This window comes from Salmo salar, chromosome ssa21 (genome assembly GCF_905237065.1).
Source record: "Salmo salar chromosome ssa21, Ssal_v3.1, whole genome shotgun sequence".
Taxonomy (NCBI): Eukaryota; Metazoa; Chordata; class Actinopteri; order Salmoniformes; family Salmonidae; genus Salmo; species Salmo salar.
The window spans coordinates 26,853,488-26,879,591 of NC_059462.1; the positions used below are offsets into that span (position 1 = coordinate 26,853,488).

Consider the following 26,104-nt stretch of genomic DNA (forward strand, 5'->3'; position numbering starts at 1 on the left):
CTAATCGCAGACATGGCATGATGGTGTACACATACCACGTGAGTTGTTGCTTTGCTATTTTTGACAGACAGTAAGCACAGACTAGGGACCAAAGGATTTCATAATATACATGCCAAGGTCTTCAAGAATACTACCATTGGACCAGACACAATGGGCTCCAGCCCAAGATGCATTTAAATAATATTTTTACTGGTGTCACAAGTGACTGTCCTCACTACTACAGGCCTCATGCACTCAGTCAAACATTAATATTATCAATTTAACCATCTATCAACAATAACTTTTGCTGCTAGGGCAGCCCTATTACTAATGGCACTTATAACAAACAGCAGTCACATCCCATGGTAAATACAGGTGATGCAAAGACAATTCAACATAGGAAGCATATTGCATTCATACCTGTAAGCCACCTTGTAATATAGTACATGTCTAGAATGACTTTCAGCACGCAATCTTGGTTAAACATTTTTATTTGTTCATTCGGAGCAATATGGCTAGTATGGTTGCATGCATGATACACTAGCGTCAACAATCATTGGTGTGGCTATGATACAATAATCTGTATTACATATCTGCTCTAAACCAGTGGTCCTGAACTAGGATGTCCATCTTACAGTACAGCCTTCACTAAAATGACAAGTCCCTCTTTGTTCATTTTTATTATTTTTTAAAACTTTTTAACCCGTTTTCTCCCCAATTTTGTGATATCCAATTGGTAGTTACAGTCTTGTCCCATCGCTGCAATTCCCGCACGGACTCGGGAGAGGCGAAGGTCGAGATCCATGCGTCCTCCAAAACACAACCCTGCCAAGCCGCACTGGTTGTTGACACACTGCTCGCTTAACCCGGAAGCCAGCCGCACCATTGTGTCAGAGGAAACACCGTACAACTAGCGTCACGATTCAGCATGCATACGCCCTGCCCACCACAAAGTGTCGCTAGTGCGTGATGGGACAAGGACATCCCGGCCGGCCAAAGCCTCCCCTAACCCGGAGACAATGGGACAATTGTGTGCCGCCTCATGGGTCTCCCGGTCGCGGCCGGCTGCGACACAGCCTGGGATAAAACCCGGGTCTGTAGTGATGCCTCTAGCACTGCGATGCAGTGCCTTAGACTGAAGCGCCACTCGGGAGGCCCCAATTCTTCATTTTCAAACAGCATTGATACTAATTGGGAGTAGAAAAATACAATAACAAAAAACAAAACTGACATGACCACAAACAACGTTCACTGGGCCAGGTAGAGCAGCTACCTGTTGTAGGCCCTCTCCTTCTTCACCCTCTCCAGGGCCTTGTCCATGGTCTTCTCATTCTCACCCCTGCATTTGGGGCAGAACCACTTCCCCTTGGGCTTGTGATGCAGCCCCACACAGGAGAAGTGGAACCACTCGATGGGACACTCGTCGTTATCACAGCCAATCATCTCGCCGTAAGACACCTGTTCACACAGGCAGTAGGTGGGCTCATCTGGGTCGATAGGCAGGTCTGGGGGTGACACCTCCCTCTCTGACTTGCCCTTTGACCTCTTCTTCTTCTTGGACGATGACATTTTGGCCCTCTTTTCCCTGGCTGCCCCCATGCCCGCCTCATCACCATGATCCATGCCTCCATAGCTCTCCCGGTTCTCTCCGTTCTTCTGCCTCCGCGAACGTTTCCCACCAGACTTTTCCCCTCCACCGACTGAGCCTGGCGTTGCCTCGTCACGCCTCTTGTCGTGGTGACCCGCTTTGCCCGGTGTGGTTGTCACTGCCAACGTTGACATCGTGGAGGCTGCAGTAGTCGTCATAGCAGTTGATGTGGGTACATGGATCTCTGGGATCTCCTGGGAGGCGTGGAGGAGCTCAGAATGCCAGTCCACCTGCCGGCTACGGTTCTCCACCAACTCCACCTGGAACAATAGGACAGTACAGGGTTTATTATATATACTGTGTGGGTTGTGATCAGTGGGGTGACATAGGTTGGTCAAAGAGAGTGACCAATGCGGGGCTACCTAATCTATATATTATTGTTATTTTCAAGCTGGACAGTCATTCAGCAAAGTAGACAGGCAGCCAGCCACGTTTACCCACCATCTGCCCAGCAATCTGGATCTTCTCATCTCCTAGCTCCTGGCTGCTGATGAGAGCTCTCTGGATGGACAGCTGCATTCTGCGCCGCTGGAGAGGGTCGGACTCCCTTCGATAGCGCTCATAAGCATCATCCAGCTCCTGCAGGACATCTGAGAAAAACAAATTATGCAAGCCTAGTTAAATAATGTAACAAACATGGCACATTAGTAAAGTGGAAAACAAGTTAATTAGGTAAACAATAGTTTTACTGTAGCTAGCTAAATACATGTACATACTTTGGAACAAATCTAGTTCATAACTAAGTGACAACATGTGAATAAAGGGTATCTACTACTCCAACTACATTACTGATGCACAGGCTGCCAAGCTGGTATAGCTGAATGCCAGCAGTAGCCAGGTGCTTGCTACCTACTAAGTTACTGTAGCTAACGTCAGTTAGCTGGGCTAACAGTTTCGCTAGCTAACGTTAGCTAGCTACATTATGATTAGAGGTATGTATATAGATAGTCGGTGGATGAAATGTAAACAAATTGCCTTGGTATTTTGCGTCAATTTCTTTCATAAGAGACACGCTCCTCTGTAGGTCGAATGGTAGTGATTCGACCAAGTCCAAATATTCTTCCACATAATTTGTAACGACGTGGACCGGGTCACCGTTTGCCGGATTTAGCATGTTCTTCTGTCGAAGTCCACACAAAGCTGTCCACAACAAAATAAGATATATTTGTTACACAGAACATACGAAACTCATAATCCTAAAGATATGCGTTGAACTTTTATTTAAAAAATAATTATCTAGCAAACTCTCTGAGCTTACTTTTGACACGCTAACGTTACTACTGTTAGCTCGTTTATGGGAAAGCTAGGTAGGCTAACAGTCTAGAAGCGAACTAACGTTAGCCTTCAAACTAATTATTGTCTGAACACGAAAATGAAGCTACGCAACTAGCGAGCAATTCTTACTCACCAGCAACTTTATATTTGCCGTTGAATGAACTTCATACAATGTATTCAATCCAACTGGAGAATCTTGTAACTCAACTATGTATTGATTGCGTCTGGTCTAACGTGGAGAACTCCACATTTGTATGCGCATGCGCATCGTATCAGATATAAATCTGCCATTGGTAATTTTCTTCAGTGAGTGATGATACTTTAAGCAGTCGTTTTAATACATTTAATTAGTAGTGATGCAGATCTAGTGAAAATGGTCCATGCTTGATGTTACAATTTAGCTAGTTACAGTTGCACATGTTCGTACTGTTTGAGCAAGACAGTTATCATTGATACGTTAGAAACCAACTCTCTGCAACACTGTTAAGGAGATGGAAGACTGAAAAAGCGACCGATGAAGAGTAAAGACAGAAAAGACAGAACAAATAAGTGAACTCCAACATTTTAATATAGGGTGGTTGACAAAAACAGGAGACAACACCATATGTTACTAAGATTATATTATTGATGACAGTAAAGACGGGATGTCATTATGGAATATGATTAACTGTCTGGAAACAAATCACAGATTCTAAATCATTTTATTCTCTAACTTTCACCAGGTATTGCTGTGTGTTACAGAACGTGTCCTGTTATACATTGGGTAGTCTGATATTAAGATGTGTAATCTCAGCACACCCTCATGTGCCCCATTAATTATGAAGTGCTGGCTTTCACATTCTTTTGAATAGCAAAGGAGACACTAAGAAAATAACAGACTCCAGTGTAAAGGAAATATTCCATTGTCATTTTTTGTTTCAATGGGTCCAGTGTAAGAGAGACAACATAGCCAAAATGTATTTATCAATGTAAAAAAAAAATCAAGGTCTATAGCTTATTGAGCACCAATAAACTACGAGTCATAACAGTGGGAAGTAGTGGTTAATTAATGCATTTTTTAAAATGTATTTCGTTTTTTCACTAAAGTACTGCACTGGGCCTTTACTAGTCCGCATTAGTGAACCATATAGCCTTCTGTAGCGCGGGCAAAAAAAAAGCGCAGCACCCCCAAACATCTTCCTGCGACTATGCTAGAAGTGGTTTCTTATGTTGGGAGTCATTCTTTTTTGTGTGAATTATTTCTTATTAACTCAATCCGATCGAGGGTTGTCAACAATGCAGCTTTTAAAGGCAATGTTACCGCGTTCGTGAATATTGCATTCATGGTAAAACGATGCAAATGTTGACTCAATCGGAAAGTACCTTTAAATGGCACATTGTCGACAGGCGCGATCGGATTCAATTCCGGGCTTTAGCTTTTCTGTCTGAGGTAAAGACTAGCTACATTGATAGTTGGGCTCTTTGGCCCAATGTCAAAGAAGAGAATGGATATTCAGGATTCCCATGGAAGAAAGTGTTGTTTGTGTGTATGAATGTAATACTTTATGTATACATGTGCAGTACACTACATGACCAAAAGTATGTGGACACCTGTTCGTCAAACTGAAATATGATGAACTGACTTGTTGGGAGGGTGGCATCCTATGACGGTACCACGTTCTTCAGTAAGGCCATTCTACTGCCAATGTTGGATTATGGAGATTGCCTGGCTGTGTGCTCGATTTTATACACCTGTCAGCAACGGTGTTGCTGAAATAACCTAATCCACTCATTTGAAGGGGTGTCCACTTACTTTTGTATATATAGTGCATGTACAGTACATATGCATGTGAGCGTATCTTGGACTCTGCCCCTATAGACTGTTCTCAGCTCTCAAATAGTTTTTTGAAGGCAGAGCTGATCTCCTGGATCATGTCTGTGGTGGTGGTGGCTCGGCCATGTTTGTGAAAGGCCTGTCTGTTACACTGTCTGGTCAGAGAACAGGCCCCGAAAGCTGCCACCACTGATGGGTTCACACTTAGGCAGAAGAAGAGATTGGAGAATACGTAACAGTTAGATCAATGACGAATACACTATAAAATTAGACCAACTAGGTTACATATCCTACAAAACATATATAAAAAAAATAAAAAATTGCTTTGGTTTACAATAAACAAATATACAATTTCAAAACTACAGAAACTATTTTGAATAAATGTTCTTGGTCCTAGAGTCAAATGTTCGGAGCACATTGATGAAAGTTACTGCTTTCGATACATGAAAATTGAATGACGAGGTTGTCATCAGACAGCGACGATATGTTATCATAAAGCTATATTCATTTTGGTCGTGTCAGTGTTTAATCACACAATGATGAGATGAATATGGTACCTTTTGGTCATGTCTGCTGAGGAGGTGTATGCCCAGTGTGCCAGCACTCCCAGAGAGCCAGATAGGAGGTCTCCTTGCCCCCCACACCGCCGCCCGCTGCCCTCCTGTCTGCACAAGATCACTGGACACCACAGAAACACAGTCAGATTTTTTACAGGAATATTTGTGAGTGTAGCACTTAGTCTGAGTGTAGCTGTGTGTGTTTGTAATACTAACCCTTGTTACCGTCGGTGATTAGGTCTTCCTCCCCCTTGAGCACCACGGTCAGGTTGCCCATGGCAACACTGAGCTCCATGGCACTCCTCTGATGGTCACTGCTATCCAGAGGCTCATGGTGCTGAAAACACAGAGGGTTAATAATGAACGAACACACACACACACACACTGCGCTAGCACTGGCTGACTCACCATAGCCTCATACAACCGGGTGAACTCCATGTAGTTGGGAGTCAGGATGCCCTTCTGGTACCCTTGGATGACTGATGGCTGCTGAGCAACCAGCCACAGCCCATCCTATTGGTGGAACACACACAATCACTGAACATCCTTGTAATATATATATTTTTTAATCTACTACCAAAGCAAAAATTGGTTGTGTGTACAGTACTTACTGCATCAATAACTATAGGGATATCTCTTGCTTTGGACTTCTCAATTACTTCCTAAAGAAAAAGACTCATAAGAACATTGGTAATATCATGTGGACTGTCTAATCTAAAATTGACTGTGTGTGTATATTCAGTGTCCCACGTGCCTTGGCGTTTTTCAGCAGCTTGTCATCTCTGCCTAGCCCCGGTCCCACCACCAGGCTATGGAGTCTGGGGAGCCATTTCTCTATCTCCTCCACTGCATTGGGGCTGTCCCTATGTACACAGTTATCATCAACATCATATACACACTGTTTACAAACACTGAGTGTACAAAACATTAGGAACATCTGCCATTTCAATGACACAGCTTTCACCGGGATTCACCTGGTCAGTCTATGATCCCTTATTGATGTCACTTGTTAAATCGACTTCAATCAGTGTAGATTAAGGAGGGAGACAGGCTAAATAAGTATTTTTAAGCCTTGACACAATTGAGACATGGATTGTGTGTGTGTGCCATTCAGATGATAGGGCAAGACAAAATATTGAAGTGGTAGTAGGTGCCAAGCACACCGGTTTGAGGGTGTCAAGAACTGCAATGTTGCTGGGTGTTTCACGCTCAACAGTTTCCCCTCTATCAAGAATGGACAACCACCCAAAGAACATCCAGCCAACTTGACACAACTGTGGTAAGCATTGGAGTCAACATGGGCCAGCATTCCTGTGGAACGCTTTCAGCACCTTGTAGAGTCCATGGCCAGAAGAATTGAGGCTGTTCTAAGGGCAAAAGGGGTGCCACTCAATATTAGGAAGGTGTATACATTGGCTTGTCAGTGTATACATTGGCTTCTAAGACGTAACTTACAGCACAGGATGAACTATGAGCTCCGGACTGTAGGATTTGATCACTATCGCTGCGTCTTTAGTGCAGAACACGTGTGACAGGTCGGCCCCCTAAGAAGCGACAGAGGTTTTGTCATCTTATCAATGTCTCCAGCAGAGAACAAATTACACAGAACCAAGAAAGCTAATGTGTGCTTACCACTTTCAATGCAGAAATAGCAGCAAAGTACGGAGCTCCTGTATACCTTACCATGACAAGAACAATTGTCAGAAGGAAGGGTGAATGGAATGAAAGGACACAAAGGAGAAAAAAATGTGTAAATGACTTTGGTTACCTCACACAATATTGGTATAAGGCAGAAAACCTTCATTTAGAAATCAAAGTTGATGGTGGAGTTGGGTTGGGTCACTTGGGTGACTTACTCTTGACATCCCCCAATAATCCCAATCCGCCCGTCTTGGCCTTTGTGCTTTTTAGATGTCAATGGAGGGACTATATTTTTCACCAGTGGAAGGATATCATCCATGCCTGTGCGTGCGGCTGTCCCAAGGGAGAAGGAGCGCTCGATGACTGAGAAAGAAAAGAGAGAAGTATTCAGAGTTCTCCTTAAAATGTGTAGCTTCCCTGCGCTAGCTGCTTGTGTGTTGTATGTGCTTTTAGGCTTAGACATCTTTGTGCGTCTGTTTCCGCATTATTCAGTTCTGTTTGACCTGCTTTTCGACAGGGAGTCTCACCAGGGCTGGCCATTGCTCAAACACAGGCCAACTGAGTGAGAGAAGTGAATACCTAAAGTCTGAGAACCTGGGTTGGACTGTGGCTGAGTGTGGTAGCTGGGCCACTCAGCCTGGGATTGGGGCGAGCGGACTCGGAGGTGACACGACCGACCACGCGTCACATGGCTGGAGGCGGACATCGGAACACCGGGTTGCATGGTAGACTCCATGGTATTCCGAGCAGGCGGCATTGCTGTGGTTGCGGTTGCTGTGGCAACAGGGTTTCTGGTGGCGATGCTGGAGAACATCTGTCCCAACACCTGGAGCATGTGGAGCTCGCGGGCATGTTCGGCCTCTCGCCGGCGGTCCTCGACCTGCAGACGCTGCTCCTCCAACTGGTAGAAGCTCTGCTCGGCCTCGGCACTCTGCTCCAGGAATCGCTCCATCAGACTGTCCATGGGCAGGTCGGCGTGCCGCTTCTTGGGCCACTTGGGTCGGCTGGAGGACGGCCCACTAGCTGACTGGCTGCTGCTGGTCTGTCTGACGGTGGTGCCTGTGGAGTTGTGAATTAAGGTTTTGAGGGCTGTGACTGTGGTAGTATCTGCATACAATATGATAACAATGTAACAACATGCCATATAAATGGTACTTACCATTTCCCACTGTCACTGGGATAGGGATGGGAGGGTATTCCAGCTTCACTTGGGTCTCTGGATAGGAGCATTCCCCTGTGCTCTCCAGGTATGGGTGCTGTGGAGGGTCTGTGTCCTCTTCCTCTTCTGTCCCGTCCATGGTCTCATCCCCCACAGCCCCACTGTCTAGCAGCTCCTGGGGGTCAATCTGGGGACGGCTGCTCAGGATCCGCTCCATGGCATCGTAGAATTTGCAGATCTTGTGGTATTGTCCATTGTTCCTCAGGTTGCCCTCCTTGGCCAGGAGGAACTGCCTTTTCAGGCTTTTGATTCGCACCCTACACTGCTCTGGGGTTCTTTCGAACCCCATCTCTCCCAACCTTCGGGCGACGTCGCGGTAAACATGACTGTTTCTGAAGTTTCCATCCAACGCTGTCTGGATGTCCTGCTCGCCCCAGATGTTAAGCAAGGTTCTGGTCTCGACATCCGACCACAGAAAGCCCCGTGTTGAAATGGCTAGCATAATTAGGTGCGAGTTCAACGTGATTGATATTTTAAAGCATGCAGAAGTTTGAAAACCCCCAAAAGTTAGCTAGCAATTCGGCTAGTGAAATGTCCTAACGTTAGCTATCTAGCTAGCTAGCCAGCAACAGCCTGCATCAAACCTCGAAGCTCGACATTCAGACTGAGATTGATACCAGGTAACAATTTACCTAGACATGGAAGGCGCACATTCAGCAGCCTGATGTTGAGTTTCAGACAATACACTTTCATATAATGGAGATTAGTGTGTCCCACAGTCTGCAAAGCTGATTGATTATAGAGCCCTACCAGTACACTACAACACAAACGTCAGGGGCAGAATGTGTACTACATCACAGGGGTAGACGCCGAGGAGCTCTGCTGGGTCCTAAAGGAACTCTATTAATTCAGTGATTATTGTGATTTATACAATTATAGTGCCAGGTATGTAATGTTAAAGTACAGTATTTGTTGTTTTTACTTTACCTTCCTCGTTTAGATACAGAAGTGTTACAACAATCGTCAGTGCAACAGTACTGAGGCAAAAGACAACCATCCAACTTCCATGTTGCATGATTCTGACATGCCCTTGCGAGCCTATTTAGATAAACAGTGGTTTTAGAGGTGTCACAGACAGCGCGCACACATTGACAGCTCTTACCTAGGCACGAACTGTGCGTTACTGCTGAAAATAGGATAGAGAGACGCGTCACTGGGATCATGAGAGCTGCTAAAAGAGCCCAAACCAAAACAGGAAGTGGGTAGGCGAGGAGATATGACCAAACTCACCAAAGATGGTTCTTGCTATGATATGACACTGGAATCTGATTGGTTTTTTAAGCTCTTAAAGAAACAGAGGTACTTTATGCAATTTAATATAGGCTAAAGTTCACAGATAGACGTCTATTCTACATGGGATATTGAATGTCCTATTGATTTGTAATTTGTTTACGTCATTGAATAGTCGAATGTTACACTTACATTCTTACTAGCAGCTCATCACCTGTCTCGTCTAAATGCTAGCAATAAACAGGTTTGCTCGATTGCTCTCCTGCGCGCAGTGGTGTTCGTTTAAAAATATATATTATTTGCCCCGATGGAGCTCATAAAGAGCTAAATCAAGTGCACCTCATGTATCGAACCTCCCCAAGTGTTTAAATCAACTTCCGGTTTCATCACAACTTTGCAATTCACTTTCAACAAGTGGACGAGAGAGGGGAGATCAGTGTTCTTCCGATTAGTCGTGCTTGTTAGATCGAGATGGTGATTGTATTGATAATTGCTTGAGTAATAACGAAGACGCGGGACGATGTATGTGTGTTTTAATCTGTCGATGTTAAGTAGCTATGTTTTTTAATGAAAATCTGTACCTACATTGTCCTTTATCCGTAAACTAAACTAAAGGAAAGTAAAGTTAAGATAGTTTGGAGTGTGTCTCTGCTACACCGCTGAGGAAGGCTGCCAAGCGGCACGGGGCAAGAACCATGCCCGAGCTTTCCAAGATGAGGAAGCCCGACGTCAAGGTTGTCATTCTGGGTGACATGAACGTTGGGAAGACATCACTGCTCCACAGGTACATGGACAGGAATTTTAAAGATACCATGAGCACCGTCGGAGGGGCGTTTTTCCTCAAACAGTGGGGACCCTACAATATCTCAATTTGGGACACTGCTGGTAAGGTGTTCATTATTGACTGTTATGAGTAGGTCTCGTTTATAGTAGGTCTTACGTTATTTGCATCATTGTTTTAATATCCACAGCCTGTTTGGAGTAGGGCCCTACACGTGTAACAATCAGTGTAGCCTGAGTAACCTTTGTCACTTTACAATGGTCAGCTCTGTTGTTGATTTCCACTGTGTTTACCTGTGGAGAGTACGTGACTCCACCACCTGAGGGTTGCTTGGCTGGGACAGTCCCTTTCATGTGACTGTGGCCAGATCAGATTAGTGATCTGGCTTACCAGGTTAAATGGGCTACTGGACAAGAATTACAGATGTTGGACAAGTTGATTACTATTATGTTGGACTAGGTCATATTGTACATATTCAGTTAAATTGCCATTAAATCATGGTTAATCTGAAATTGGTCTATTCTAATTCTACAAAAACCCATATCAAATTCTTGTTGGCACTATATAAAATCACGATTTTATATAGTGCTACACTAAAATGTTATGATGTTGCACATTTTCAAGGTTCAAGATGTTCAGGGACAATAACATCACATTATGTTTCTCTAGATTTATTCCATCCACCATATCCTTCCTAGCCCAATATTGGACTAAAGGAGCCTAACATTACGCCTTAGTCCAAGGACCTTACATGTTCTGTTTAACCTTTTTTTGTTTTTTTGAAAATGATTTCTCACTGATATGAAAGATAAGTTACTTATGCTTCCAAAACCATGCCGCAAGCGATGCGTGTTAATGTTCAGTCCGAGCGCCGCAACGCTTAACTCTTACGTGTAATGTAATCGAACTGAAAGTCATGATCCTTCCATATCTGGTGTTAGATATTGGGCTGGGGGCAATGCCCAACAGCCAGCAGTGCTGATTGTTACATATACATTTTTTATTTAACTAGGCAAGTCAGTTAAGAACAAATTCTTATCTTCAATGACAGCCTAGGAACAGTGGGTTAACTGCCTTCTTCAGGGGCAGAACGACAGATTTTTAACTTGTCAGCTTGGGGATTCGATCTTGCAACCTTCCGGTTACTAGTCCAACGCTCTAACCACTAGGCTACCTGCCGCCCCATTTACATACACTTAGGTTGGAGTCATTAAAACTTGTTTTTCAACCACCACACAAATTTCTTGTTAACAAACTATAGTTTTGGCATGTCGGTTAGGACATCTACTTTGTGCACGAGACAAGTCATTTTTCCAACAATTATTTACAGACAGATTATTTCACTTATAATTCACTGTATCACAATTCCAGTGGGTCAGAAGTTTACATACACTAAGTTGACTGTGCCTTTAAACAGCTTGGAAAATTCCAGAAAATTATGTCATGGCTTTAGAAGCTTCTGATAGGCCAATTGACATTATTTGAGTCAATTGGAGGTGTACCTGTGGATGTATTGCAAGGCCTACCTTTAAACTCGGTGCCTATTTGCTTGACATCATGGGGAAATCAGCCCCAAAAATTGTAGGCCTCCACAAGTCTGGTTCATCCTTGGGAGATATTTCCAAATGCCTGAAGGTACCACGTTCATCTGTACAAACAATAGTACGCAAGTATAAACACCATGGGACCACGCAGCCGTCATACCGCTCAAGAGGGAGACGCGTTCTGTCTCCTAGAGATGAACGTACTTTGGTGTGAAAAGTGCAAATCAATCCCAGATCAACAGCAAAGGACCTTGTGAAGATGCTGGAGGAAACGGGAACAAAAGTCTCTATATCCACAATAAAATGAGTCCTATATCGACATAACCTGAAAGGCCGTTCAGCAAGGAAGCCAGTGCTCCAAAACCGCCATAAAAAAGCCCAACTACGGTTTGCAACTGCACATGAGGACAATGTGTTGCCCTTGACCAGCACAAAACATACGGTGGCATTCTGCGTTAGCATCGAATAGCCCCCATGATATGCAACTTTTCAGGGAAGTTAGGAACCAATATACACAGGCAGTTAGGAAAGCTAAGGCTAGCTTTTTCAAGCAGAACTTTGCATCCTGTAGCACAAACTCAAGGTTCTGGGACACTAAAGTCCATGGAGAATAAGAGCACCTCCTCCCAGCTGCCCACTGCACTGAGGCTAGGAAACAATGTCACCACCGATAAATCCACTATAATTGAGAATTTCAATAAGCATTTCTCTACGGCTGGCCATGCTTTCTACCTGGCTACCCCTACCCGCGTTCAAAAGCCCTCCACCCCCCCACAGCAACTCGTCAAAGCCTCCCTCATTTGTCCTTCACCCAAATCCAGATAGCTCTTTCAGAACATCAGCTGCAAAATCTGGACCCCTACAAATCAGCCGGGCTAGACAATCTGGACCCTCTCTTTCTAAAATTATCTGTCGAAATTGTTGCAACCCCTATTACTAGCCTGTTCAATCGTCTGAGATTCCCATAGATTGGAAAGCTGCCGCGGTCATCCCCCTCTTCAAAGGGGGAGACACACTAGACCCAAACTGCTACAGACCTATATCTATCCTACCCTGCCTTTCTAAGGTCTTCGAAAGCCAAGTTAACAAACAGATTACCGACCATTTCGAATCCCACCGTACCTTTTCCGCTATGCAATCTGGTTTCAGAGCTGGTCATGGGTGAACCTCAGCCACGCTCAAGGTCCTAAACGATATCATAACCGACATCGATAAGAGACATTACTTGGCCTTCTTCATCAACCTGGCCAAGGCTTTCGACTCTGTCAATCACCACATTCTTATTGGCAGACTCGACAGCCTTGGTTTCTCAAATTATTGCCTTGCCTGGTTCACCAACTACTTCTCAGAGTTCAGTGTGTCAAATTGGAGGGCCTGTTGTCCGGACCTCTGGCAGTCTCTATGGGGGTGCCATAGGGTTCAATTCTCGGGCCGACTCTCTTCTCTGTATACATCAATGATGTCGGTCTTGCTGCTGGTGATTCTCTGATCCACCTCCATGCAGACAACACCATTCTGTATACCTCTGGCCCTTCATTGGACACTGTGTTAACAACCCTCCAGACGAGCTTCAATGCCATACAACTCTCCTTCCATGACCTCCAACTGCTCTTAAATGCAAGTAGAACTAAATGCATGTTCTTCAACCGATCGCTGCCCGCACCTGCCCGCGTGTCCAGCATCACTACTCTGGACGGTTCTGACTTAGAATTTGTGGACAACTACAAATACCTAGGTGTCTGGTTAGACTGTAAACTCTCCTTCCAGACTCGTATTAAGCATCTCCAATCCAAAATTAAATCTAGAATCGGCTTCCTATTTCTTAACAAAGCATCCTTCACTCATGCTGCCTAACATACCCTCGTAAAACTGACCATCCTACAGATCCTTGACTTCGGCGATGTCATTTACAAAATAGCCTCCAACACTCTACTCAACAAATTGGATGCAGTCTAGCACAGTGCCATCCGTTTTGTCACCAAAGCCCCATATACTACCCACTACTGCGACCTGTACGCTCTCGTTGGCTGGCCCTCGCTTCATACTCGTCACCAAACCCACTGGCTCCAGGTCATCTACAAGTCTCTGCTAGGTAAAGCCCTGCCTTATCTCAGCTCACTGGTCACCATAGCAGCACCCACCCGTAGCACACGCTCCAGCAGGTATATCTCACTGGTCACCCCCAAAGCCAATTCTTCCTTTGGCCGCCTTTCCTTCCAGTTCTCTGCTGCCAATGACTGGAACGAACTGCCTTAGTCACTGAAGCTGGAAACTCATATCTCCCTCTCTAGCTTTAAGCACCAGCTGTCAGAGCAGCTCACAGATCACTGCACCTGTACATAGCCCTTCTGTAAGTAGCCCATCCAACTACCTCATCCCCATACTGTATTTATTTATTTGTCTTGCTCCTTTGCACCCCAGTGTCTCTACTTGCACATTCATCTGCTGCACATCTACAATTCCAGTGTTTAATTGCTATATTGTAATTACTTCACCACCATGGCCTATTTATTGCCTTACCTCCCTGATCCTACCTCATTTGCACATACTGTATATAGACTTTTTCTAATGTATTATTGACTGTATGTTTGTTTATTCCATGTGTAACTCTGTTGTTGTATGTGTGAAACTGCTTTGCTTTAACTTGGCCAGGTCGCAGTTGCAAATGAGAACTTGTTCTCAACTAGCCTACCTGGTTAAATGAAGGTGAAATAAAATAAATAAAAAGATCGTACTTTTTGAAGAAATGTCCTCTGGTCTGATGAAACAAAAATAGAACTGTTTGGCCATAATGACCATCGTTTGGTGGAAAAAGGGGGAGGCTTGCAAGCCGAAGAAGACCATCCCAACCGTGAAGCACGGGGGTGGCAGCATCATGCTGTGGGGGTGCTTTGCTGCAGGAGGGACTGGTGCACTTCACAAAATAGATGGCATCATGAGGGTGAAAATTATGTGGATATATTGAAGCGACATCATTCAGGAAGTTAAACCTTGGTTGCAAATGGGTCTTCCAAATGGACAATGACCCCAAGCATACTTCCAAAGTTGTGGCAAAATGGCTTAAGGACAACCAAGTCAAGGTATTGGAGTGGCCATCACAAAGCCCAAACGTTTGTTTGACCCATGTTAAACAATTTATAGGCAATGCTACCAAATACTAATTGAGTGTATGTAAACCTCTGACCCACTGGGAATGTGATGAAAGAAAGAAAAGCTGAAATAAATCATTCTCTCTACTATTATTCTGACGTTTCACATTCTTAAAATAAAGTGGTGATCCTAACTGACCTAAGACAGAGGATTTTTACTAGGATTAAATGTCAGGAATTGTGAAAAACTGAGTTTAAATAAATTTGGCTAAGGTGTATGTTAACTTCCGTCTTCAACTGTATATGCAATATTGTATTGACCAGAGATTCAATTAATTAGGTTTTGGGTTATTAGACCTACTTTTCAGAAAGACACACAGGCCTAGGCCTAAACTCGACATTCAGTGTTTTTGAAATCCTGATTGGCACACTTGTGGGGCTAAAGCCCTCGCCTCATCAGAGGTTGTAACCTGGAAGTAATGATATGCATTGTTTTGGTCGTCTGTATCAAATGGGCACTTTCTGATACTCTATAATAACAGGTGAGATGAGAGATTGGGATATATCAGTGCTTTGAACTTGGGTAAACATTTATCAAAATCAACTTAAATCACAGCAGCTGAAAGAAAGGTGAATTGGTTATATGACACAAGGAATATTATGACTATTAGAAAAAGCAAAAATACACTGCTCAAAAAAAATAAAGGGAACACTTAAACAACACAATGTAACTCCAATTCAATTCAATCACACTTCTGTGAAATCAAACTGTCCACTTAGGAAGCAACACTGATTGACAATACATTTCACATGCTGTTGTGCAAATGGAATAGACAACAGGTGGAAATTATAGGCAATTAGCAAGACACCCCCAATAAAGGAGTGGTTCTGCAGGTGGTGACCACAGACCACTCCTATGCTTCCTGGCTGATGTTTTGGTCACTTTTGAATGCTGGCGGTGCTTTCACTCTAGTGGTAGCATGAGACGGAGTCTACAACCGACACAAGTGGCTCAGGTAGTGCAGCTCATCCAGGATGGCACATCAATGTGAGCTGTGGCAAGAAGGTTTGCTGTGTCTGTCAGCGTAGTGTCCAGAGCATGGAGGCGCTACCAGGAGACAGGCCAGTACATCAGGAGACGTGGAGGAGGCCGTAGGAGGGCAACAACCCAGCAGCAGGACCGCTACCTACGCCTTTATGCAAGGAGGAGCAGGGGGAGCACTGCCAGAGCCCTGCAAAATGACCTCCAGCAGGCCACAAATGTGCATGTGTCTGCTCAAACGGTCAGAAACAGACTCCATGAGGGTGGTATGACGGCCCGACGTCCACAGGTGGAGGTTGTGCTTACAGCCCAACACCGTGCAGGACGTTTGGCATTTGCCAGAGAACACCAAGATTGGCAAATTCTCCACTGGCGCCCTGTGCTCTTCACAGATGAAAGCAGGTTCACACTGAGCACATGTGACAGACGTGACAGAGTCTGGAGACGCCATGGAGAACGTTCTACTGCCTGCAACATCCTCCAGCATGACCGGTTTGGCGGTGGGTCAGTCATGGTGTGGGGTGGCATTTCTTTGGGGGGCCGCACAGCCCTCCATGTGCTCGCCAGAGGTAGCCTGACTGCCATTAGGTACCGAGATGAGATCCTCAGACCCCTTGTGAGACCATATGCTGGTGCGGTTGGCCCTGGGTTCCTCCTAATGCAAGACAATGCTAGACCTCATGTGGCTGGAGTGTGTCAGCAGTTCCTGCAAGAGGAAGGCATTGATGCTATGGACTGACCCGCCCGTTCCACAGACCTGAATCCAATTGAGCACATCTGGGACATCATGTCTCGCTCCATCCACCAACGCCACGTTGCACCACAGACTGTCCAGGAGTTGGCGGATGCTTTAGTCCAGGTCTGGGAGGAGATCCCTAAGGAGACCATCCGCCACCTCATCAGGAGCATGCCCAGGCGTTGTAGGGAGGTCATACAGGCATGTGGAGGCCACACACACTACTGAGCCTCATTTTGACTTGTTTTAAGGACATTACATCAAAGTTGGATCAGCCTGTAGTGTGGTTTTCCACTTTAATTTTGAGTGTGACTCCAAATCCAGACCTCCATGGGTTGATAAATTGGATTTCCATTGATTATTTTTGTGTGATTTTGTTGTCAGCACATTCAACTATGTAAAGAAAAAAGTATTTAATAAGATTATTTCATTCATTCAGATCTAGGATGTGTTATTTTAGTGTTCCCTTTATTTTTTTGAGCAGTGTATTTTGGTTGACTTACTGTAAGAAACTGATGACGGAATGCTAAAACGAGTGTGTGTTTGCTTTGCACACCATTGTCAAAAGCAGTATGGGGCTTAACTCCAGCCCAGTGACTTGTTGTTTTAGAAAGATAGAAAAACCCCTGAGTCACCAAAACACAATTTCCCGTCCCTGCTCCTTATCCCCATGACCTCTCAGCAGTATGCTGTTGCCTGCTATGTCCACATCACAGGTTTAAAATAGGAAGTATTATGATTGCACAATCAAGTCCAAAGTTCTTGGGGAAGGGGTTATGAGCCTTGTAAGTGAATGATTTACAGTATATAGTAGAGCTCAGACATTGTAATTTCACCGAAGTCCTCCAATCCCGGCCAGACATCATGCTATTCTGCAATCATGGAACCAGAGGTGTGTGCCCCCCCCCGTATCGTAATTGAATGCAAGGAATGAATATCAGAGAAGTCTATAGTATCAGAAACTAAGCAAATGAAAGGGGAACAGAACAGAAATGACCATTGTCAAACAGCCACAGTATTGGTTCCTTATTCTCTATGGGAGTTTCAACTGTGATTTATTTTACTGCTTACTTGAATTCTTATGACTATTGGGGAGGGTTAGCTTTTTAGTAAACAGTAGCCTACCTAGGCCTACTTCCAAACACATACTACTTACTTACACATTCAGTCTCACTTCAACCAATGGATGTTTCAGTGGTAGATGGATCAACTTCCTATGGAAGTTATAGAGCCAGTAGCCGCTGGCTGCCGTCGTCTTTCGCCCTTAAGTCACATGACATGAAGACTGCGTCGCGAGGAGGGGGTTTGGGGTGACAGCATATGCTTCAACCTCCCACCCATTTACTGGACCTAATATAACCCTGGAGTGTTGGGTCATATCTCTAACCAGTTCATGTCTTCCTGACTGGCCCTCCTCCCTACAGATGTATCATCTCCTGTTTATGACACTGCCACATCCTGGCTGTTTCTGGGCAGAATAGGACCCTAGCCCTGCTGCCCCACAACGACTATCTACCCTGTAGAGATTCTTCTCAGACAAAATCTTCCTCAAACTCTGTTGATCACAGGAAAATGGATGTGTCAGCATAAACTAGACTTCAGCTCAGCTCTCCTTATTTGGTGGGTTATGTATCAGGCAAGCTACTTCTGGATAGTCAGGCCTAAGGTTTGTAATTAGATATCTTACGACCTGTGAAACATTTCATTTGGACCTAGTTCAAAGGTTCCCGGGATTTCTGAACATATTTGGCCGACATTCTAAACACTGGGAACAAAGAGCTCTCTCACACACTCCACACTTGCACAAAGGCTCCCAGATGAGATTGCTGTACTGAAACACACTCGCGCGCACACACACACACACACACACTCTGAAGAGCTTTTGCATTATTCTACAACAATGGATGCTTCTGTTTTTCGGCTACTGGCTGTCTCGCTCTCTTTCTCTCGCAGTTTCTTTATATCTCCCTCTCTCTCCCTTTTGTAACATGTAGGCTATAAGCCTACCTGTAGTTTGGAAGCCCATTCTTTTTAAACCTTTTTGTCTGCGGTTGGTTTACCTTTTATAGCTCAGTTGGTAGAGCATGGCGCCTGCAACGCTAAGATGGTGGGATCAACCTTACGTAAAAAATGTATGCAAGTCCTTTTGGTTAAAAGCATCTGCTAAATGGAATTTATTATTATTACTTGGTGTTTGTTGGTCTATATAAGAACATCATGAATCTATGTCAACTATTATGTGAATGCATCTACTCTCCTGTGTGCTTATAACGTTTTCTGGTCATCCTTCCCTGTGTGTGTCCCAGGTCGGGAGCAGTTCCACGGGCTGGGCTCCATGTACTGCCGGGGCGCTGCTGCTGCCATTCTCACCTACGATGTGACCAACTGGCAGAGCCTGACTGAGCTGGAGGAGCGCTTCCTGTCCCTCACCGACACGGCCAATAATGACTGCATCTATGCCATCGTGGGCAACAAGGCTGACCTCACAGATCCCCAGGCCCAGCTGCTAGCCAACCAGGATGGCCTGACAGCGGACTGGGAGAGGACTGGGGAGCCCAGGGTGCCTTCTGCCTGTCCCACCCCTCCAGCCTCCCCCATCTCCCTGTCAGGGGTGTCAGTCAACAAGCAGGTGAGCCGAGAGGACGCAGAGGCGTTGTATGGGAGGATCCTTAGATACAAGGGTCTGGAAGAGACGAACAGCCTGCCTGCGGACAAGATGTGCTTCGAGACTAGTGCCAAGACAGGCTATAACGTGGATGCTCTGTTTGAGACGCTGTTCGACATGGTGCTGCCCTCCGTCCTCAAGAAGAGGACTGAGAGAGAGGGATCGCCCACCGTGGACCTGGAAGAGTGCAAAGGGACAGGAAACCGGGCTAGGGCCGCCTGCTGCTAGGGATTAGGGGGAGGTGGGGAGGGATGGATGGATACACTGTTTGGGGGTTTTAGACTGACCGTAAAGAGGGGAGTTCATGTCATCTCTGTATTGGTCTCCCAGGACATTCCGAGAATTTTCAGAGGTGACTGTTTGATATACACGCACACACATTCTGTCAATCAAGCTGTCAACCAAATTAATAATTAAAACAAGTAATTTAATTATTCTTTCAATGAGCTGGAAAGTACTATAGTGGAGAGCTGGAGTTCTTGGATTTTAAACATCTTCAAGAGGTTCTGTATGGACTTGAGTTTAGGCCAGAATTTCTGTATGTATAGAGCAGGTTAGCATTTTTGTAATTCATCTTCTCGGCAGAGTGGTCACTAGCTGGCGCATCCACAAAGTCATAAAATCAGATTTTTAAACTTAACCACAATGCTAACCATAACCTTAAATTAAGAGGAAAAAGCTATTTTTTGTTTTCATGAATTTTTACAATATAGCCAATATTGGCTTTGCAGGTGGCCCATCTATTGGCTCTAGGGCGAGATGCATGACATGTCAACTTGCATATGGATATGGGAAATAGGCTACTGGTACACAGTTCACCTGTTTATAAATCAATCATTGACTTTTTGTTCATGTTTTGGAATGAGAATGTCACTAACTTTGTTTCCATCCTCAGTTTTTATGCGAGTAAAGTCATTCTGTATCAAAAACAAAAGCACGACGACTGTGAGGGAAACAGGAAGTTTCGGTACAATTTTATAAATGCCAACAGATTTGTTCGTTCGACATGGTGGCATCTTTCTGTCGGTGAAATTAATTGCGCGAGAAATGGCGGTGGAAATGCCTTTATGCACAGATATTGTTACAATAACCAGCATATCGAAGTAAACTTGGAGTCACACGATGATATGGTGTGTGTGGTCCCCCAATAAGACTCGGGAAAACAGTTTATTAGGCTACAGATAAAATAAGTTATGATGAACTTCACAGGGTGGTGAAAGTGCAAGGTGATGAGCATGATGCTCCTTTTCAATAAATATCTAGGGTCTTATTCTGGTGACGTGATTATCGATGCTTGACTGCCGTTTGACCAATAAAAATATCCATAATCTCATCACGTAGACTAAGCCTACCCACACTGTATCTGCGAGCTGTTGGCTAGAGCACACATGCCAAGACCAGAGTAGGCACATTTGCTATTTTAACGCAACAGTTTTTATGAAAACTTAAGCGAAAGTATATTTTGTGTGCACTACGTCATCACGCACAGATCTTTTTTGTTGATCCGCAACACATCCGTTTAGTAGACGCACACCACTGGTGGGAAAGTGTGCAGATTTTCTTTTCGTGGATGTTAGAATATTCACATGAGAATTTGTCGCCAAATGGATGGAAACCTAGCTACATATTCCATTGTTCAACAGCAGTAATTGTTTGACTACCAGGGTGGCCACACTGAATTGTGTAAATGAATCCTATTTTAAAGATGTTTTAATGTTGGTTTAACAATCAGGTTTTACATTTGCTTAGGTGTGTTCTGTTGCATGTTTTTTTACGGATTCCTTTTTTCATGTAATTTGCACCAAATCTACACTACAATATGTGTAAGATACAACTTTGATATTTTCAAATATACGATAAAAGATTCTTCTCATTTAGAAATAAGGGGATATAGTTTGTTTGAGCTAAAGTGTGAATGTCAATGCATGTACCACCAGCAGAAGTATAACAAACAAAACATTTAATTTTTTGTTATGACTCAATTACAATAGAATTCAATGGATTCATAGCACATCAAACTCATGGCCAATTTTACAAAATATATTTTTAGTTCTGAGCAAAATAAAAATCAAGTTCATTCAGTGGATATAAATATACGTAGGAAAGTAAATCAGTGCATTTTGTGACCAAAACAATATATGAATGTAAGATTAGGGTAAGACCTGTAATATATATTGATACATACACTTGATATATTGCTAACAAACCGTTTGCACTGTAAGGCCTCTTGATGCATAAATGTTATGTTACGTGAGAAGAAGACTTGATGTAAAGCAGATTAATACTGAATGTTAAGAGCATTTCTTCTCACCAACCTCAACCAAACCTCATCATTTACAATTGGTAGAGGGTCAGTGTTAGTGTAGTGGCATTACTGTATACCTGAATAATAAAACGTAAGCGCACTTTAAAAAATCTAAATAACTGAAGCAGTGCACACACAATCTATTTTATCAATCACTAGATTCATTGATAACTGAAGCAGTGCGTACACAGGCATCTTTGGTTCTTTCAGCTGTATGTTCTTGGTATGGTCAGTTAAACATGTTTGGTACAGTGCATTCGGATAGTATACTTTTTCCACATTTTTTTACGGTACAGCCTTATTCTAAAATGGATGAAATTGTTTTTTCCCCCCATCAATCACACACAATACCCCATAATGACAAAGTGAAACAGGTTTTTAGTGTTTTTGTATTAAAACAAAAAACGGAAATATCACATTTACATTAGTATTCAGACCCTTTACTCAGTACAGCCTGGAGACACTACAAGCTTGGCACACCTGTAGTTGGGGAGTTTCTACAGACAATTCCTTTGACCTCATGGCTTGGTTTTTACTCTGACATGCACTGTAAACTGTGGGACCTTATATAGACAGGTGTGTGTGCCTTTCCAAATCATGTCCAATCCACAGAATTTACCACAGGTGGACTCCAATGAAGTTGTAGAAACAGGATGTCCAATGGAAACAGGATGCACCTGTGCTCAATTTAGAGACTCATTGCAAAGGGTCTGGATGTAAATACGGTATTTCTGTGTTGTTAAAAAAAATTTAAAAATGTTTTTTTTTTTAAGTTTTTTGCTTTGTCATTATGGGGTATTGTGTGTAGACTGAGGAATTTGTTTTATTTAATACATTTTAGAATAAGGCTGTAACGTAACAATGTGGAAAAGTGAAGGGGTCTGAATACTTTCTAAATGCACTGTATATAACATAGCTGAGGTATTAAGTTAGAGCACCATATCAAATAGGACAAACAATTTAAAAAATAACATGTATATTTCATATCGCTGTTGACTTCATGGCGGGGCTTCTTTTCCAATTATCACCACAGGACACTTGCTCTCCACTTGAAGCGTTCACACAGTCCTTCAGTCATCACAAGATGCTGATCTAAGGTCTGTTTTTTGTTCTCCCCTTTATGGCGAAGGTTAAGATTTAGGGAGGGTGAGCTGATCCTAGATCTGTGCCTAAGTGTAATGTCTACCTGAATTGCGTTTGGTGGGGGGGTACAGTCACAGGAAATTACATCACAGGGTCAAAGGGGACTAAGTGTGAGCCAGGTCACAGGTTCTTCATGCAGACCTGACAGCGGCTGATGCGTGAGAGGAGCTGGCCTGCTTTCAGGGTCTCGGAGGCAGGCTCTGCCTGGAAGGACTGTTCGATGGAGGTGAGCCAGAAGCTGTGTTTGTTGGCGAAGTAATGGCAGGTGCCCTTGGCCCCGTTACACTCGATGAAGGGAGTGGTGCGGAAGTCCTCCAGACAGGAACCAGGGGACGATAGAGACTGACCACCGCCCTCGTCACCTGCTGCTGTGTGCTGTGGGGAGACAGGGGAGGGGAAGAGATTGCTTTCATATGTCCTGTGTTTTCAGATCAATAAAGATGAAAAGGAGACTAGAATAGGCCACATTAGACTGTCAGAACAGAAAGCAACAGACTCACCATAAGGAAGGAGTAGCCAATCCACAGGCTGCGCCAGCCCACAGGGCATTGTGGGATGGTGATGTCCTGGCTGTGCACGGCGACGGCGACGGATGGAGCCTCGCACACAGAGCAGCGGCTGATGTAGGGTTTGATCTCGCCCTCTTCCACGGGCATCATGGGAAGTGGTGCGGTGGTGGACAGCCAAAAGGACTTGTCATTGCGGCTGGCGTAGTAGCAGACGTCTCCGGGGTTGCAGTACAGGAAGGGCATGGTGTTGAAACGAGGGAGGCAGGAGCCTGCCAGACCTGGGATCAATAGAAACATTGAATGAACCAATTAATCAATACATGTATTCATATAAAAGGATGACACAGTGCTACAGCCACTACAGGCAAACTTGAGAGAGCCTAATGGGTTCTATCTGCCAATGAAATATCAAATAAAATCTGAATAGATACAAGTATAATCTAATAATTGTGTGGTCATTTTTTAATTTCCTGTCTTTTAGGTTTTCTCATCTTCTCTGTCTCACCTAGGTCCTGGTTGTGGGCCTTCTCCTGGCCCTCGAAGTACAGTAGACTGTAGCCATCCCACAGCTTGGACATTCCCACGGGGCACATGGGGGTCTGCTCTGATTGGCTGTGCTTCACCAGCAGATATCCCACACTCACACTGCGTCCAGGCATGCCAGGCAACCCTGTAGTACCTGGGTTACCATGGTGTCCTAGGGGTCAGAGAGAGAGGTTCAAATGTGACTATTAAAACCTACCCAAACCAGAAACCGTGGATAGATGGCAGACTTCGCGTTAAACTGAAAGCGCCAACCACCGCATTTAACCATGGCAAGGCCTGGAAATATGTCAGAATACAAACAGTGTAGTTATTCCCTCCATAAGGCAATCAAACAGGCAAAATGTCAGTACAGAGACAAAGTGGAGTCGCAATTCAACGGCTCAGACACGAGACGTATGTGGCAGGGTCTACAGACAATCACAAACTACAAACGGAAAACCAGCCACGTAGTGGACACCGACATCTTGCTTCCGGATAAGCTAAACATCTTTTCACCCGCTTTGGGGATAACACAGTGCCACCGACGAGGCCAGCTACCAAGAACTGTGGGCTCTCCTTCTCCGTGGCCGACATGAGTAAGACATTTAAGCGAGTTAACCCTTGCAAGGCTGCCGACCCAGACGACGTCCCTAGCCACGTCCTCAGAGCATGTGCAGACCAGCTGACTGGAGTGTTTACAGACATATTCAATCTCTTCCTATCCCAGTCTGCTGTCCACACTTGCTTCAAGATGTCCACCATTGTTCCTGTACCCAAGAAAGCAAAGGTAACTGAACTAAATGACTATCCGCCCGTAGCACTCACTTCTGTCATCATGAAGTGCTTTGAGAGACTAGTCAAGGACCATGTCACCTCTACCTTACCTGACACCCTAGACCCAGTTCAATTTGCTTACCGCCACAATAGATCCACGGACGATGCAATCGCCATCGCACTGCTCACTGCCCTATCCCATCTGGACAAGAGGAATACCTATGTAAGAATGCTGTTCATTGACTATAGCTCAGCATTCAACACCATAGTACCATCCAAGCTCATCATTAAGCTCGAGGCCCTGGGTCTGAACCCTGCCCTGTGCAACTGTGTCCTGGGCTTCCTGACGGGCCGGCTCCAGGTGGTGAAGGTAGGAAACAACACCTCCACTAGGCTGATCCTCAACACAGGGTCCCCACAAGGGTGTGTGCTCAGCCCCCTCCTATACTCCCTGGTCACCCATGACCGTGTGGCCACGCATGCCTCCAACTCAATCATCAAGTTTGCAGACGACACAACAGTAGTAGGCCTGATTACCAACAATGACGAGACAGCCTACAGGGAGGAGGTGAGGGCTCTGGGAGTGTGGTGCCAGAAAAATAACCTCTCACTCAACCTCTTCAAAACAAAGGAGCTGATTGTGGACTTCAGGAAAGAGCAGGGGGTGCACACCCCTATCCACATTGACGGGACCACAGTGAAGAAGGTGGAAAGCTTCAAGTTCCTCGGCATACATATCACTGACAAACTAAAATGGTCCATCCACACAGACAGTGTGGTGAAGTAGGCGCTATTGCGCCTTCTTCAGGAGGCTGAAGAAATTTGTCTCGGCACCTAACACACCTCACAAACTTTTATAGATACACAATTGAGAGCATCCTGTCGGGCTGTATTACCGCCTGGTATTGCAACTACCCCACCCGCAACCGCAGGGCTCTCCAGAGGGTGGTGCTGTCTGCCCAACGCATCACCGGGGGCAAACTACCCTCCAGGACACCTACAACACCCGTTGTCACAGGAAGACCAAAAAGATAATTAAGGACAACAACCACCCGAGCCACTGCCTGTTCACCCCGCTATCATCCAGAAGGAAAGGTCAGTACAGGTGCATCAAAGCTGGGATTGAGAGACTGAAAAACAGCTTCTATCTCAAGGCCATCAGACTGTTAAACAACCATCACTAGCACATTAGAGGCTGCTGCCCTATACATGGACTTGAAATCACTGGCCACTTTAATAATGGAACACTAGTCACTTTAATAATGTTTACATATTTTGCATTACTCATCTCATACGTATATACTGAATTCTATTCTATTCTACTGTATTTTAGTCTATGCCACTCTGACATTGCTCATCCAAATATTTATATAGTCTTAATTCCATTCCTTTACTTTAGATTGTGTGTATTGTTAGATATTACTGAACTGTTGGAGCTAGAAACACAAGCATTTCGCTACACCCGTAATAACATCTACTAAACGTGTATGTGACCAATAACATTTGATATGAAATGCCTCTGTGTATAAGAGAGAAATTGTGTGCAATTTATTCATATGTTTCTTTAGAATTTTTGTGTGGTTAAAATGAATTGAACATAACATGAAATAACACTTTCAGACAGTAGGG

The 26,104-nt window shown here is 44.4% G+C and overlaps 4 protein-coding genes across 9 annotated transcripts in view; 1 reads left to right on the forward strand and 3 right to left on the reverse strand.

Annotated features, from left to right (window-relative positions):
- Positions 1–452: 452 nt before the first annotated feature.
- On the reverse strand, positions 453–3,183 carry LOC106582134 (inhibitor of growth protein 1). The gene is made up of 4 exons (XM_014164902.2): positions 3,036–3,183; positions 2,603–2,767; positions 2,069–2,217; positions 453–1,887 (listed from the first exon to the last, which is right to left on the reverse strand). Exons 2-4 carry the CDS (start codon positions 2,739–2,741, stop codon positions 1,249–1,251), a joined length of 927 nt encoding a protein of 308 aa, XP_014020377.1. The 5' UTR covers positions 2,742–2,767; positions 3,036–3,183; the 3' UTR covers positions 453–1,248.
- Positions 3,184–3,452: 269 nt separating this feature from the next.
- naxd (NAD(P)HX dehydratase) lies at positions 3,453–9,715 on the reverse strand. 6 transcript variants are annotated; one of them, XM_045704624.1, is made up of 11 exons: positions 8,073–9,051; positions 7,508–7,972; positions 7,129–7,276; positions 6,905–6,950; positions 6,728–6,816; positions 6,027–6,135; positions 5,884–5,934; positions 5,681–5,785; positions 5,489–5,609; positions 5,273–5,393; positions 3,453–4,918 (listed from the first exon to the last, which is right to left on the reverse strand). In XM_045704624.1, the coding sequence occupies exons 1-11, from the start codon at positions 8,572–8,574 to the stop codon at positions 4,768–4,770; spliced, it is 1,908 nt and encodes a 635-aa protein (XP_045560580.1). In that variant the 5' UTR covers positions 8,575–9,051; the 3' UTR covers positions 3,453–4,767. The 6 variants fall into 6 exon arrangements, with proteins under 6 accessions (XP_045560580.1, XP_014020372.1, XP_014020376.1 ...); XM_014164897.2 differs by having other exon boundaries at positions 7,493–7,972; positions 8,073–9,050; XM_014164901.2 differs by lacking the exons at positions 7,508–7,972; positions 8,073–9,051 and adding an exon at positions 9,555–9,715.
- Positions 9,716–9,772: 57 nt separating this feature from the next.
- rab20 (RAB20, member RAS oncogene family) lies at positions 9,773–23,620 on the forward strand. Its single transcript, XM_014164903.2, has 2 exons — positions 9,773–10,247; positions 18,861–23,620. Exons 1-2 carry the CDS (start codon positions 10,058–10,060, stop codon positions 19,445–19,447), a joined length of 777 nt encoding a protein of 258 aa, XP_014020378.1. The 5' UTR covers positions 9,773–10,057; the 3' UTR covers positions 19,448–23,620.
- The window catches only part of LOC106582131 (collagen alpha-2(IV) chain), a 113,584-nt gene continuing 108,642 nt past the window's right edge, over positions 21,163–26,104 (reverse strand). Inside the window, exons 45-47 of the mRNA XM_014164896.2 lie at positions 23,682–23,873; positions 23,168–23,454; positions 21,163–23,042 (exon numbers count right to left, since the gene is read on the reverse strand). Of these exons, the coding sequence (XP_014020371.1) occupies positions 22,788–23,042; positions 23,168–23,454; positions 23,682–23,873 (734 nt within the window). The 3' untranslated portion in view covers positions 21,163–22,787. The remainder of the gene's footprint in view (positions 23,043–23,167; positions 23,455–23,681; positions 23,874–26,104) is intronic.

Excerpts from the sequence above, each read along its gene's own strand:
- LOC106582134 (XM_014164902.2), bottom strand. The coding sequence starts at position 2,741 with ATGCTAAATCCGGCAAACGGTGACCCGGTCCACGTCGTTACAAATTAT. Across the intron at positions 2,218-2,602 it reads AATTGACGCAAAATACCAAG|ATGTCCTGCAGGAGCTGGAT; the intron begins GCAATTTGTTTA and ends TGTTTTTCTCAG. Across the intron at positions 1,888-2,068 it reads TCCAGATTGCTGGGCAGATG|GTGGAGTTGGTGGAGAACCG; the intron begins GTGGGTAAACGT and ends CTATTGTTCCAG.
- naxd (XM_014164897.2), bottom strand. The coding sequence starts at position 8,574 with ATGCTAGCCATTTCAACACGGGGCTTTCTGTGGTCGGATGTCGAGACC. Across the intron at positions 5,935-6,026 it reads AGCTGCTGAAAAACGCCAAG|GAAGTAATTGAGAAGTCCAA; the intron begins GCACGTGGGACA and ends CTTTTTCTTTAG. Across the intron at positions 5,610-5,680 it reads CCCGGTTGTATGAGGCTATG|CACCATGAGCCTCTGGATAG; the intron begins GTGAGTCAGCCA and ends CTGTGTTTTCAG.
- rab20 (XM_014164903.2), top strand. The coding sequence starts at position 10,058 with ATGCCCGAGCTTTCCAAGATGAGGAAGCCCGACGTCAAGGTTGTCATT. Across the intron at positions 10,248-18,860 it reads CTCAATTTGGGACACTGCTG|GTCGGGAGCAGTTCCACGGG; the intron begins GTAAGGTGTTCA and ends TGTGTGTCCCAG.